This window comes from Chrysoperla carnea, chromosome 5 (genome assembly GCF_905475395.1).
Source record: "Chrysoperla carnea chromosome 5, inChrCarn1.1, whole genome shotgun sequence".
In the NCBI taxonomy this organism is placed as follows: Eukaryota; Metazoa; Arthropoda; class Insecta; order Neuroptera; family Chrysopidae; genus Chrysoperla; species Chrysoperla carnea.
In genome coordinates, this window is record NC_058341.1 from 59,341,164 (window position 1) to 59,357,482 (window position 16,319).

The 16,319-nt window shown below is 28.8% G+C and overlaps 1 protein-coding gene across 1 annotated transcript; it reads left to right on the forward strand.

Annotated features, from left to right (window-relative positions):
• Positions 1-2,955: 2,955 nt before the first annotated feature.
• On the forward strand, positions 2,956-8,732 carry LOC123301262 (coiled-coil domain-containing protein 13). The gene is made up of 7 exons (XM_044883997.1): positions 2,956-3,145; positions 4,057-4,299; positions 4,650-4,931; positions 6,015-6,253; positions 6,671-6,952; positions 7,471-7,766; positions 8,561-8,732. Exons 1-7 carry the CDS (start codon positions 2,956-2,958, stop codon positions 8,730-8,732), a joined length of 1,704 nt encoding a protein of 567 aa, XP_044739932.1.
• The last annotated feature ends 7,587 nt before the right edge of the window (positions 8,733-16,319 follow it).

The window sequence follows — 16,319 nt, forward strand, 5'->3', positions numbered from 1 at the left end:
AATAAGCAAAATCAACATTCTCACTTCTTACGTTTTGGCCATTGATAAAAGGTATTGAAAAACACTTTATTCCGATTTGTTAATTTGCTCATGGTATAGGAGTTGGCAACGTCATGAAAAACTTGATTTTAAGACAACTGGATTTTTGTTTCTTTTTTTTATTGAAATTATATAGGGAAAAAGTATGTTTGGCATCTGAGACCAGTCTTTTACCTTTTTAACTAGTGTGCATTCCCGAAAAAAGCAGTAAAAATTTTTGATTTTAAGATCATTTTAAGATAATTTTTCATGTTTTCGTAGCAATGTAAATTATAATTCCCAGTTTTTCCGTTGCCAACACCGTACCAGATATGATTTCTAATAATTTTTAATATAATTTAGTTTTATAATTATAGAATGTAATTTTAATTTGCCAAACAGAAATTAAATTGCTTTATTCACGGATTAATTTACGCAACTGGGGTTTTGTTCGTTATGATGTCTAGAACAAAGTAAAAAAAACAGGTATGCTCTTCGATATTATAAAAATCCACCAATCACATTGCGGAGCTATCAATCTTAGCATTTCTTAGTTTTAACCAACGAGCACTAACGTTTAATTCAAATAATTTTTAAATTAATTTTAACAATTTAAAAAAAATTATTGCTGCAATCTGGATTATACTTTTACAACAAATTATTTTTATTTGTAAAAAAAATATAATCTAATTTTGTTTTAATTTGGAATGAGCTCAACTTTTTTATATGCCTTGGTTGAAACTAGTTTTACAGCGGTAAAATTTTTAATTTGTCGTAAACATTTCAGCTGTTGCTAATTTAAACAAAATGATAAAATATTAAATTCTTGATATTTATTGCTATTTATGACATCTATTATGTTTTGAAATTAATGATGTCAACAAAAATTTTAAGTCATAAACAGATATCTTAAAAACCTTACAAATGCTATTTTCAACAAAAAATCATTTAAATTTTTCTATTGATTTGTTCAAATATTGGCTGGTATTAACTAGCCAATAGTGTCGAATTAATATTCGACATTATAACGTAACCGTAATCGCCGATCTAACAATTATAAAATATCACAATTGTGCGGTTTTTTTATGATACCGACATCATAACGAACCAAATAGCGAATTTTCTAAAGTTACTCTTGTTTTACTCTAATTTTTTTAGTGTGTTTATTTTCTTGATTAATTTTCTAAAAATTCTATTGTTTTTTTTATTTGATACATATAATTATAATCAATTTATGTAAAATTGGAGAATATTAAGAAAAATATATTAATTTTATAACAAACATTTTAATTTCGATTCCTAAAATATCCTTAAAATAGTTACACAATTTGCGACTCCAAAATACTGAACTGACCTCTACTGATTTAAATATGAAATGAGGAGGAGGGTGTAAACATTACCTCAGAACGTATGATTAAATGATATAAAAAGGTAATATCTGCTAATTAACTTACGAACTAAAGTTGTGAATATTATAAAATAGAAAATATGTTCTATTGTTTTATGATTGTTTATGCCATGGAGATAGATGTGTTTACCTCCTCTTCAACCGCCATTAAAGTGCCACCCTATTTTTTTCCAGTTATCAAAACATAGCCGCTGTGCAAAACGAAGTTGCCGCTTTCTGCCTCTATCGGGAAGAAAAACAGTATACACACCACGGGAGCAAGTAAAGAATGTCTAAAATTTAATGTTTATTCCCTCGGCTTCTGAGACATTCTTTACTTTTGCTCCCTAGATGTGCAACAATGCAATAGGCCTTTTCATCGATTTCCTATTGTTTCGTACGGTTGTCAAAAAACCTATTCAAGTGAAGAAAAGAAATATCTTTTTTCTTTATCAAACAGCGCCTTTTGACAAAGATAAAAGAAACGTCTTTACCTGAACAGTTTTTTGACATATGTCCGAAACAAAAAAGAATCATTTTTGTAAATGAAAAGGTAGATAACAGATTCAGAATTGTGATCTTTAAACATAGTAAAGTAAAAAAATTTATAAACGCAAAATTTAATACAAAAAAATTTTTCACGGTAAAATTTTGGAGCTAAAAAATATTTGCTCCAATTTAAAAAAAAAAAAAAATTTTTTTTACGCTTTGTAAAAAAATATTTTGACGATTTCAAAACTTATGAAAAATATTAACCCCTCTTCTTCCACTCCCTTAAAATGGAGTTGGTTTTATTCCTATTATTCAAACTTTCAACACTCCCATTGAATTTGCAATCTTTTATCTTTTATAGTTTCGTAAATACGTCTGAAAACTAAACTTGGGAAAAGCTCTCCCTTTTACGCTCTTAAAATCAAGTGGGAACAAGCTACATGCTAATTTTCTATCTCTTATAGTTTACGAGAAAGTTGATCGCTCAGTTAAGTACGATGGGTTACCAATTTGTTCCTGACTCGATTACAAGAACTTTTATTTATCATTTTTCAAAAAATGGGGATAAAACTTAATTAGGAATATTTGATAGCTTTGTTTTAATATCAACCCTCAAAAATTCTTATACAGATTTCCATTTTTTTGTTTTTTTATAATTCTTACGATTTTTTTTTACTGTATCTATGCATTATACTTTTGAAACACTTTGTATCTTTAGCAAATTTCCCTTCAATGATCATTTTTCGAAAAAATAACTTCAAATGTCTATAGATCCTAATAGATGAAACAAATAACGATTCCGGTGAGTGTCTTTCTGCACTTGAGCGACTCAAGTTGGCCTCCACCTACACTGAAGATTATTGAATACCAAAGTCGGGTTTTTTAAAATTATTTTTTTCAAGAAAAAAAAAAACAAAAAAAGTAAACGTCAAATAATTTTTTCTACAAAACCTACATTTTTTTATTTTTATTTGCCATTCTGTTAATTGGCTCCCCTGTTAATTTATTCATGCGAAAAAAGATTTATAGTGATTGGCAAGAAATTTACCAAATACAAAATGAATGAAACCGAAGACAAATTACCAATTGATGTAAATTTATCATTGGACGCAATAAAAGTACCTAGGATGCCAAATGACATATTATTTCCTAGTGAATTAAATAAACAACTTCGTGAAAATGTTCAGGTGGGATGTATGGCTTTATCTTTACATTCAAGCTATAGTTATCAAACGATGAAACCCGAAAGTTGGGGCGAGGCTTTTTTCAGATTTATTTCGTACTGTTGATTCAGATTTACTCCACAAATCGAATCTGATCTTACCTTCGTTTACATCAAGGTACTAGTAATACTAGTATTCACCGATATCAACCCTCAGTACAAAGCGGCATCAGGGAGTGATAAATATTTTTGAGCAATAGATTCCAAAACACGAAAGTAAAAATTTTCTAATGAGCATGATAAGATTGTAGATAATGCCTTTTTTTTTAAATGGCAATCAAGTAAAAAAACAAAAAATATGAAAATTTTTTTTTTGGCATGTTTTAAAAACGAAAAGTGGGAGAGTGATAACAGGGAATAGTTTTACAAAACAATATTCCGGGGCTTAAAAGAAGGCAGTTTAAGTTTTCGTACGATAGAAGAAAAATCGCAGTGCAATTATTATTTCAGAAGATATAGGATTTTTAATCCAGAAGTTTCAATTTTGCTCATTTTCAAGCTAAATAAACAAGCTTTCGAGTGTTCTTAATAAAATTTCGAGTGTTCTCAACTGGATTCTAGTTAGTTTCAAAAGTACATACACAGTCAAATGGGCTGGATGTGGTTATGTACAACTTGACCTATCACATGCCCAGCGCAAAATCCTAGTAATCAAGATGAATTTGACGTAGCTACTTCTTGATTCGGTAATTTGCGGAGCATCTTGCTATGGGGATGACATGCTCAGTTGAAAAGAGCATTTGAGATAACACTTCTCGCGCTAAAGATATCGCTGCCTTGTTCCCTATAATGCCAGAGTGAAACCCTGTATGACTGTGTACCAGTATGGATACTCTGTATAAATATAAGTATTATATAAAGTTTGTTTTGTAGGATTTAAAAAAAGAAAATGAATTTCTAAAATCAATGAACGAACAAAAAAATTACGAAATTGAAGAATTACAATCAAAATTAGAATCTTTGGAAGGGAAATTAAAGCAGTATGAACATTTTAATAGTCTGTCATCAACTCAATCTAGTCATACAGATTTAGCAACAACTAAAATTGTTGAATTGAGTAAAAGGATACGTGAATTAAACGCTGAATTAGGATCGTATCGAACAAAATGTGGACAACTAGAAAATAAAATTAAGCAATTAACTGTTGAACAAACACAAGTAGAAAAACCAGAATTCGAAGGTACCTGGTCCAAACAATCAAATATAATATATTAGTTTAACAATGCAAATATTTCGTGTCGGATTAAAAAATTTTTTGGCGCTAACACTTAATATATTACGACACTTTAGAAAAATGGGTGTAATACCCTACTAGCGATCTCGAAAGCATATGAGCTTTTTAATAATAAATTATTGATACTGATGTCAGAATTAAATTTTAAAATTCAAGGATTCTTTTCTTCCTCAAATGTAGGTATATACAACATCATTAAAATTTAAAATTCCGTAATTCCGTAAAATTCCATTGATTGTAATTTAAATCTACTTGATTTAACTATATTTTACTTAGAAGTGTTCCACTGTTTTCAGAGAAAAAAGAAGAAAATCCCGATCAAATAAAAATATTATCAGACAAATTGGCAGCAACATCGAAAAAATTATTTGAAGTTAAAAATTTAAATATACAATTAACAAACGAATTAAAACAGGCAAATAGATTGTTATCACAAGAGATTGGTGAAAGTTTTACATCGATTACAAATTTATCACATACAAATTCAAATTGGCGTGGCCGGGCCCAACAAATTATTAGTTTACAGCAAAAACTTAGTGAATTACAAGAAAAATTAAGTATAACTCCAATTGAAAAAGGTAAAAGTAACTTTCTAATATCTTAGTTTAAGAATTTATGAACTCCGCAGCATTCAACATTCTTCTTATCAGGAATGACCACGGAAACCGTTGCGGACGTTTCCAAAATCTCATTTAACAATTCTATAGATGTGATTTAAAATTTTCTTGAACCTGACCTTAAAATACAAAGTTTATCCGATTGGACGCTATTAGGCTACTCTAAGGATTCTAGGCTACTGGATTCGATTACTTCGTTCTTATCAAAACGATGACAATGTGATCAATTCTACCGCTCCCATTAATTTTAATGTTCACACTGCCGCTGCCTGGATTCGAACCCGCAACGCCATTTAGGCTCTCAGGTAGTTAATTACAAAAAAAAAAACAAAAAAATGGCGGTAAGACTCGAAGAAGACTTTTATTTTTTTGTCAAACAGGAAATTTTTTTTATTTGTAGGCACCATTTCACAGTTAGGCCTTTTTGAAAACTTACTTCAGTATATAAAAATAACTAAGAAAAATGTTTGTGCAGACTTAAATCTCGCACGGCTTGTAATAATGGTCTGGGGCCTAGATAATTAGTTAAGCTTGGCAGCGGTTTTTTTTATTCACATGTACTGTTTGCTTAGTCGTGAGAAATTTTTCAAGCTCAATGCATATTTATTAAATAAAAACTCAAAAATCTTTGGAATAGTTTATTGGCGGTAGGCTGACCACCCTAAGAAGCTGGTTTACCTCTCTATAAATGTTTCCTAGCTACGCTTTATATACCAATGAGTACATCGGAGTATAAAGATAAATTGAGCGGGATGCTTAATATACAAATAACGATGCTTGCATGTCTAAAGAATATTTGAAAATAATTTTTCATACACCACTTTTTTTATTGAAATATATATCCCAAATAAACCAAGAGCGAGTAATCAAATCTTATCACTCCTCATCTATACGGAGCCACATTTGTACATACCAAGTTTAGCCGAACCGGTCTATTTTGAGCTTAACTTTACAATTTCTGTTTCTGAATTCATTTTCTAATAAATGAGACTAAACCAGATCTAAGATGTTTTTCTTTAAGCTATAAACTCATTTCATCCGTAGAAATATCAACAAATACAATTGCTTTGAGACAAATAGAATCAAATAAACGTCAGATTCAAGAACAGTTAACACGTGAATTAAGTACGACGAAAACAACATTAGAAGAAACTAAAAAGAAGTTAGACGGTTCACGGGCACGATCTAAAGTTCTCGAGAATGATTTGAATACGTTAAAAACAAAATTAAATACTTTGATGGAAAAAAGTGAACATGATAATCAGCTAATTCAAGTTTTAACGGTTGGTGAAGATTTATAAATTTTAATATTTTAAAAAAAAACTTAGACACTACGAATAAACTAAAAAAATTAGCTCAATAAAAACGCCGTGACTGCTGAAAAATAACTCACTGCAAATGATTTAATAATCCAGGGAATAAACAATAATTAAAAATCGAACTTCGGAATAATTCCCAGAAAGCTAGATTATTGTATGAACCTTCTATTTGTGGTTCTAAACAAAGTCCCAAAAGTCGGCCCACCGATCCGTATGCGGCTAACTAATTTTGATCTAAATTATAGAGAGTTGGTCTTATTTTAGGAATTAGCATCCTAATCTGATATTATCATTACGCTCTGTATTATTATGTTAGCCTTCGTTACATTAACTGTATAATAATTTCAGAGCTAATATTAAATAAAAACTGATCTATTTTAGGGTGAAATAAAAGTTGTTGAAAGTAATTATAAAGATAAATCTCAAGCACTAAAAGAGCAATATGATAAATTACAAGTACAGCATAATACATTAATGTCAGACATGCAACGTGAACGCGATAGACAAGATAATTTACAAAAATTATTACTTGAAAGAGAGGCGAAAATTGATGAGTTAAAATCACAAATACGTGAATACCAGAATCAGAAAACTTCCTCAATGATGACAGTACCAAATGAAGCTGATGTTAAACATCAATCAACATTGCCAATGATATCACAGGTTTGTATAAATAAAAAATCAATTTAACTGCCGGTCAATGTGGGCACAGGCATATAGATCTTCAAAAAAATTGTTTCTCTTAAAAAAGCTGATTTAAGTGTGCACATTTTTGTTTTTTTTTCGACTTTCTAGCTTCAAAATTGACCGAGATATGCCAATTTTAAAATAGAATTATTTTGCTCATTCAATCAAATGAAAAATGATCCATCATGTAAACCGAGATAGAACAAAAGTTTAAATGTAAAAGGTATTCATATAAAAAAATTAACAACTTTAACTCGCAGAATTAACTTGAATTGAAAAATAGTGACAGAATATCACATTTTGACATAAAATGCCCTTTGCTCGAAAAAAATCATCTTATTTTATTGACTTTATGACCTAACATGAATAGATTCAAAATTTAGAACAGGGTAGCATTAAAAAAATTTCTTCCAGATACTTTATCTGGATGCATGACTTATTGGCCCTGGTCTAGTATAAGACATTTATAATGTTTATGCTTTTATAACAATTAGGAAGAAAAAGCAGTTTTTAAAGCTGCCGAAGTAGAGCGTAAACGGTTATTGGAAATGGTATCGGCATTAAATATGCAGGTTGATAATCTGCGTGGTAAACTAGATGATTTGCAACTGAATTTGAAACGTGAAAAACAAAAATCAAATAAGTTGAATATGAAAATTAATCGATTAGAATCAGACAAAACTATGAATCGTACAATATCAACATACTCAAATCGTAATAGTTTGATGAAATTAAACAGTACAACCAGTTTAGTTCCCCTGCAAGAACCATCTGAAGAATTGAAAAATAAGTATGTATTGTTTTTAGTTTTTATTCATATAGACTGTTATTATCTAGCCCACAAAATGAATCGTGGGCTCCACTAGCGATAAGGGAGAAGATATTACCAATATCCAAGAGAATACCATTCTATTCTAATCTGGGCACTATTCGTTTATTTTTTTGAGGCTCTTTCTAATAGTCTAGTCCGATAATTGCTAGTTCCGTAGTCACTTATAAAGACAAATAGGCTGGACAGTAACCACAGGCCAAGAGGAAACGACTCAGGTATAAACTTAGAAAAGGTGGAAGGGGTGAATACATTAAGGAAGATATTTGTAAACTTAGCCGATGATTTCAGAAAATGAGAAAGCTGAATTTATTATTACTTTTTCTTAAAAATTAGCAAATATTCGTAGTTGAGTTTTTTCTGGTAAGAGATAGAGGAAAATTGCCAGAAAGGTTAATTTTTATAAAAAGAACCCAAAGAACAAACAACTGTTGTTTGCAACATTTTTCTAATAAAGTTAATAAATTCGACGTGAAATCTATCGAACAAAACTTGACTTGGTGACTTAATAAAGAAAAGCACAGAAACGGATTCAGCCCCCAAACAAGGTTGTGATCAGCCACCTGAAAATCGGCCAAGCGCGAATCGGAGTATAAACTTGCTCATGTTCGATATAGTGCATTCCTACAAAGGAGATGCTTACGAAATATATCCTGCTATAAATTGTAAAATTTTTTCGCTATCAGAAAAAATTTTTAATTAAGAACTAAATGACTATTAAACCAGCAGTAAATGGAAATTTGCCTTACTTTTAGATTAGAAATATGTGAAGAACAAATATTATTATTACAAACACGAATACAAACATTAGAGGAAGAGAAAAAGTTGGATTTTGAAAATTTTACTATGATGTTAGAAAATACACGAAATGTATTCCATGAAGAGCTTACTCAACAGACTGTTAAATTGGAAGATGATTGTGAATAAGAATTATGTTTTTGAAATGTATAATTAATCTCCTTGAAATATATTTATTGTTAGTCATGTCAAATATGTTTTCATTAAATCCAAATCACGGTGTATCTCATTTACTTTCCCAATCAAATAACCCCCCTCCTCTTTTCAAAACCAAGAATAAATCGATACAAATTAACCAATACAATCATAACTGGGTGAATAAGATCTGGAAAATCGAGAAACCTCTATAAGTGAGAAACAGTTCAAATCGTTTCCCCCTCTTTTACTCCGTCGACATCTGTAAATGGGACTGCTAATTGATTATAAGAGCACCTTACTAAATTTTCATTCGTTTTGTAGCTTTTTTGTCAATTATACCATGTATATATGAAATATTTTCATTGTACCATGTATATATGAATTATATCAAGGTATACTAAGTTTAGTCTCATGTTTGTAACGCTTAAAAATATTGATTCTACGAATAAAATTTTGGTATAGTTGTTCATAAAATCACTTATTTATTCCATTTCCGATTGTCCGTCTGCCTCTCTGTGGACACGATAACTCAAAAACGAAAAGAGATATATAGCTGAATTTTTTATAGCGTGGCAGGATGTAAAATGGAGTTGAGTTCATAAATGAGCACGATAGGTTAATCGGGTATTGGGTCCGTACGACCCATCTTGTAAACCGTTAGAGATATAACAAAAGTTTAATTGTAAAAAATGCTCCTTATAAAAAAATAAACAACTTTTGTTTGAAACATTTTTTCGTAAATATCACTGTTTACCCTCGAGGGTGCAAAATATATTAGAAAATTGTATAGTATGTATTATATGGGAATTACAGTCATGTGTGTGTGGCGCCACAGTCGTGTTATATGTACACGACTGTAGTTATCTAAGAGTGTCTATCTTTCTTTACTTACATGACGTAAAAAACGAACGATTGCGTAATCAACACTGTATATACATGGTATTTCAACAATTAACTCAGTTAATTAGTTATTTTCACTTGTTTTCAAATAAAATCACAGTAACCCAATAATAGGAAAAAAATGAATAAATGATTAAATATTTTTTTTAAAATCAATTAATAATATATTGTATATTTGCAGAACATATTAATAAATGAATAAATTGTAAAACATAATATATATAATATGTATAATAGATATTAAAGCATTTCAATTACAATTCTTTTTTTTTTTATTAATTAAACTTTATTATTCTTATTTTTAATTAAATTGGCAATCATTAAAGTTATTATCAAGCATATTAGTTATAAATTAGATTTCTCCTATTATATTTTATATTCATCAGAACAAACATTTTATATTTACCATTTAGTTTTTTAATTCTTGGTTTCAAGTTTTTCCATAATATAGAATCTTTCTCAAATAGTAAAAACTATGCAGTTATTAGTTAATTGGCATCCATTCGAAGACGTTTGTTACAACCAGTTTATTATACCATTATTTTTGCATTTTAATTATCTTTCTTTTGATACCGATTTTGATTGGTTAACAGATCGGTGTAGATATGTTCATATCATATGAACAGATAAGTCAAACCAATCTGTTAATCAATCGAAATTGGTATCAGAAGAAAGATAATTTAATTACAAAAATAATTGTTTAGGTTTGATTAAAATTAATTCAATTAAAAATAACCATGAACACTCTTCGGTAGACAAGGTACCAAAGGCTTGGTAATCAATCAATAAAATTTCGTAAAAAAATCATCTGGTTATCATCATATAAGTGAAGGTGGACTTTCATTTCTGATTTTCGCCGAATTTTCAACTGAGGATGATTGGGCGACTCTTCTATGTTTAAATATGTGAGGCGACTTAAATTAAAATTTTCTAGCAACCCTGGAGGGCTGTTACGTTTACTAGTGCGTATCCCCTATCTACAGCAAATCATTTTAGTATGGTTGTAATTTTAATACGCTTTAGTTGTACAAATAAAGAATGTAATTTTAATTTAACAGACAGAAATTTGGTTCCTTTATTAATACGCATTCGGCGTTAGTTAATGCAACCGTTCTTAGGTGCAAAACGAACTTTATCCTTACCTAATTTTATTATTTAAAAAAAAAAAAATCTCGAAATTCAATCGCTCTAAAATTCACTCTCGAAAATCATAACAAAATTAAATTCTGGCCAATCTATATGATAAATATAAATTATGATAAGAAAAATCTGAAATATAACTCTAAACATGATCCAGCTTTATTTATTTATTAAAATAAACTTAAATAAAAAACATTTTAACATATTATTTATATTCAAAAAGAAAATCTCATTTCATATTTTTTTAAGACTCATCAAAAATCAAAATAATAATAATAAAAATATTATTATGGAAATTAAAAAATTGCATTATTTAACAGCCATATAAAAATACTTTTAATTAAATTGTTAAAAATTATATAAAAATAATACCTAAAAAAAACTCATTAGAAAAATTTCACAATTAATTATTTAAATAATTATAAAAAATATTTATATATATAACAGTGACCTTATTTATAAATAAGTAGATTTTTTTTTCAAGTTAATTATTCAAATTAATAAAACTTATATAATAGTTGAAACAAAATGAAAAATCGGAATAGTGTTGACATCATTGAAATATAAAATTATTGTTTTTAAATACTTGTGTATTATAAAATAGACCAATAGAAAAAATAAATTCTAAGATCAGAGGCGAATTATTCATGAGGCACAGTAGGCACGTGCTTACAGGCGCCAGCTTACTAAGGGGTGCGCGCGTGGAAGTTTTTTAACAACCCTAAAATTAATTGTGTAAGTATGCAAATAATTACAGTCCGTTGATATAAGCATTTGTACAGTTATTCAAATGTATGACAATCTGATTCATATTATTTCTGCAGAAAGCTTTTTAACTCTCAATTGTCAAAAAATATGAACAGGACGCAAAGAGGGCACAGCAGAGAAAGCTCCAAGTTCATTAAACACATTCATAGTGACAGTATATGCAGAAATTATAGAAAGACTTGTGGTTGAATTTCAAAAGAGGCGAGAATTGTAAAGCAATTTTTACAGGTTCCAACGCGATTTTACAGGTTTTAATAAATATTTTTATTATGGGGAGAACTAATTTTTAAAACTACATTCGGAATTAAAATTTCTTAATCCGCCTCTGTTTAAAATACCGTATTTCTGACAAAATTTAATTCGTAGGCTTAAAAAAATATGAACTGCGACTAAAGATAGTGCGAAGCACCTGTTTTATAAATCTTGTCTCTGGAAAGTGCGCCGTTTTTTTTTTTCGCGGAGTTCGAGCATTTATAATGACGTCACTATCTTAAAATTTTGGTACTCGTATGCAGCTAAAAAACGCTTGGTTTTTTTCACGCAGCGTTTTTCTTCACCTACTGGATACTGTCTGTTTGGTAGACTAGTGACTAGTTGAATAATATTAAATAAAGGATTTATCGCCTCCTACAAAATCTCGATTTGTTACCTCTCTTACCGCTCCTTTCAAAGTCTTCTGCTTTGTTCAACTACATCTAATGACGTCGATTTTTACTTTCAGTTTTTTATATGTTAAGTTTTATTATTTGAATAAAAAATTTTTTTTCGAATAAAATTAATTATTATGCAATTGTTTTCGTAAGTTATTATAACTGGTGTAAAAAATTTATCGTGTAATTATTCATTATAAATTTTTAAAAAGTGCAAAGTGTAAATTTAATTACATCATTATTTTCATCTTGTTTTAATTAATTCTATGATCCTAAAAAATGGCATTTATTATTTTTTTAAATTTCAATTTTTGTACTTGGGTTGTGTGAAAAAGGAATTTAAATTTTCTTAGCGTTGACATCCTTAAAATACGTATTAAAATGGCATTCGCGTCGTGTTTAATATTTTTCAAATTTTAACATGAACGAACTACGTGATGACGTCAGAACATCGAAATGTCAACAATATACATACAACTTATACTAAATACATTTTTTAAAATATTGTTTGAGCTGACAGATAATAAATACTTCTTAGAGGTTGTTTACACGGTTGAAGCGACTACAGTGAAACAATCCTGATTGATGAAAATCGTCAAATATTTTTCGATAAGTCTATATTCAAAATTTTACTTGATCAGTGTGTGTTTAGGCAACTAGTTTCAATTGGGAGAAACAACCTCGGGAAAATTTTAATTTTAATATTGATCTGTCATAATTTTGAAGTTAAAACAACTGAGCAATCAATCTATTGAGCACTTTTCTATTAGGTAAACGGAAGACCAAAATTGGAAGGCTTTATATATATATCGCAGCCAACTAGCTTAATATTAGCCGTTCAATTAATAACCTAGCTTTTCACTAAACGGCAGCGTTAAACTAGTGTCCTGGAAGAAATTCAGTCATTCAATCAAACAGCTAGGCAAATGAATTGAATCGATAACGTTTGACTACTGGCCTAGTCTACTCATTTAAATTTAAAGAATCAATATTGTTGGTGTTTCTTACAGTTTGATTGCGTTTACGCAAAAAAAAAAAGTACTATAGAAGAAAGTGGTGACAAAAAGTTGGTTTTCACGACAAGAGTTTCTAGTATTCAGGTATAAACTATGGCGACGAAATTTCAGAAAGTCTTAATTTCTTTGAGAAAGGCTGTGGAATGTCAGTCATCATTTGCAGGCCAGTGATTCCAAAAATGTAGTTGTAAGTCTACTGTGAATCAGTGTTGCAATAATATCTGCGCATGTTTTAAAACCAAATTTCTTTGCGAATTCAAATACCATGGAAGTGTAACTGTTAACAAATAATATTTTAATTGTTTACATGTGTACTTGGTTATTGAGTTAATAAACAATAAACAATGAGCCAGCCAGTTCATGAAATGATGTATTTGACGCTAATTAACTTAGTTGACTGCGACAAATATATAACATAGAGTGTAGTAAAATTTGCTCAATTGGCATTTACAAAAATTTTGAAAACAATATACATTTGATTAACTACTAAAAATAGAAGGTCTTTTGGTCATAATAATTTAAAATTTTGTATTTAATGAATCATTTAAGATACAAACTATTTTGTTTTTAGGTTTTCATTTCATTAAAAACAAAATTTTTGTGAATAAAAAATAAAAAAAGGTATGAATACTTAAAACGAAAAACTATTTATAATATATATATATATAAAGCAATAAATATTAAATTCTATACTCCAACAAAAATTTACGGAGTAAAAAATAATAGTTTGGATCATATATCGAATGTTTCTAAACATAGGAGAAAAATTTTAAGGAACGATTTCTCAAGTATTTTCTTGACATTGTAAAAATGTTCAAAAATATAAGTTGACATAAAAAAAATGCAAGTTATTAATGATCCGGCTTTTTTATTGGGACGCTTTTGTTGATAGCTGCCTTAGTACTCCCTTTCTCTTCACCATTTACCGTGCGATAAATAGCTAAATACCCATTGGGTGTCTCAAACTTATTGGTTACATGAAAACGAAAAATTCACTGCGGTAATTAAATTTAGCGCACTCAATGAATAATTAGTTATTTGTTAACATATTATCCACTCGTGCGTTTAAAGTACTCACTTCGTTCGTGAAAAACCGTGTAAAACTCGGCCAAATTCGTCGAAAAAAGAGTATAATTTTTGAAACCTGGAGATTCAGGAGAAAACTTCTGTTTATCGGAAATAGCGACTTGGCTAGCGCCATCTCATAAATACCTTTTTTTTCTTTTAAATATAAAATTAAGGATCGTTGATTAGTGAAATATTAAAAAGAAAATTAAAAAAATTCCATCTTGATAACTTTAGCCGTTTTCTATTTGATGAACGTAAATAACAAAAATATTCTACTGGTTTACAATATCTTAGTTTTTGAACATCATTAACGAAGTAGTTTTCGAATTAAAGTGCAAATCATGAAAACATGAAAGGAAATCAAACATCATGATACCCGTGAAATAATTCCTTGGAATTTTTTACATACGTTTTAATACATCCTGTATTGTAAAACTAAAAATAAAAAAACATAATAGGAAGAGATAATTTTAATAAACATTAATAATAAATTAACTTCCTAGGCCAAAAACATAATTATCAATTCATATTCCTAATTATTACATTGTTTTAATTAATTTACATAATTTAGAATTTTTCAAAGGCCATTTACATATAAATACCTATATGTTGTTATATTTTATTTAAAAAGGCACTAATCAAGGATATGTTTTAAAACAGAAAAAACATATATATGGAATGACTTTCCGTTTATTTTTTTCGTCGTATTCGTAAAATTCGTCCAAAAATTGCAAGTGTATAGTGTGTGGAATTAGACCGTTGTGTGGTTCTAAATGCTTATTCGGAATGTCTGATTAATTATTTTCTATTAATTAGATATATAAATATTAGGAAGACGTTAAAAAACACCTGTTTAAGAAAATTCGTTCATTATTTGATTATAATTTTAGTAAATTCTTTTGTTTTTTTTGTTTCAGACTAAAGTGGTACGTCATTAAAGTATATTATTTGTCACCATTGTTAATCAGTGCTTTAGTGTAACACCTCTATTGGAAACCATGAATTTTATCATTTAAGGCGTAAGTTTTTTTTAAATTACGTTAAAACGGGGTGAATTGAAACAGTAGAATTAATAGAAATAGTTAAATAATAAATATTTCCAGTTATGCTACTGTTTTTACTTCTATGCAGACAAACCCACATTAATTTTGTTTAACACCTTTTACTGCAACAAATAATGGCTAATAATAAATTTCAACTCTTTCTATGCCATACAGCGTACCGCTACCAAAGAATTCTTCCCCTCCTAGAGATATTATGAAACCCAAATTATTTTTTTTCATGGCAAATTTGACAAACATTAAAAGAAAATTCATTAAATGAGCAAGTTTCAACAACAAAAGATTTACTCATTTAATTTGATCGTTTGAATTTTTTTACAATTTTCCATTAATAAAAATTAATATTTCTAATAGTTTTACAGCCGAAATTTGTAAATTCAAGGTTCGTCTTTGATCGAGTTAAATATTGAAACCTAAATCTCCTCCTAGCTCTACACTTTCTCTTTTTCGATTTTACATCTTGCGTCTTGCTATAATGATAATACATTTATAGCTGATGCTATAATGAATTTATTTTGAAATATATTTTACTTAATTTATCAATAAACTGCTGGTAAATTACCGGACAATTAACCAAATAAGTTTTTAATGACATCTAGCATATCTACAACGTATTACCGGAGCTATTAAGCATAACGCGGGATATATAAATATTAAATGTAATTTTGTATTTCTTATTCTAGTTTTATTATTCAAAAGTGAATTGAATAAATATTTTCAATAATCACTTGTAAGTTATTTATTAAAAATGTTTGGTTAGTTATCATTCATAAATTTATTTTACTGGTTAATTAACAAAATAACTAACCGGTAAATAACCAGATAATTGTTCTCTCGAATCACTACTTCCCGTATTATGTATTTAGAAACATATATGAAAGCAGTGTCTTATTTCAAAATAAATTCACTGTAAATGATAATTTCATTGTCATCCGATAGAAGCGCTATTTACAAATAGACTATCACGTAAAAGTT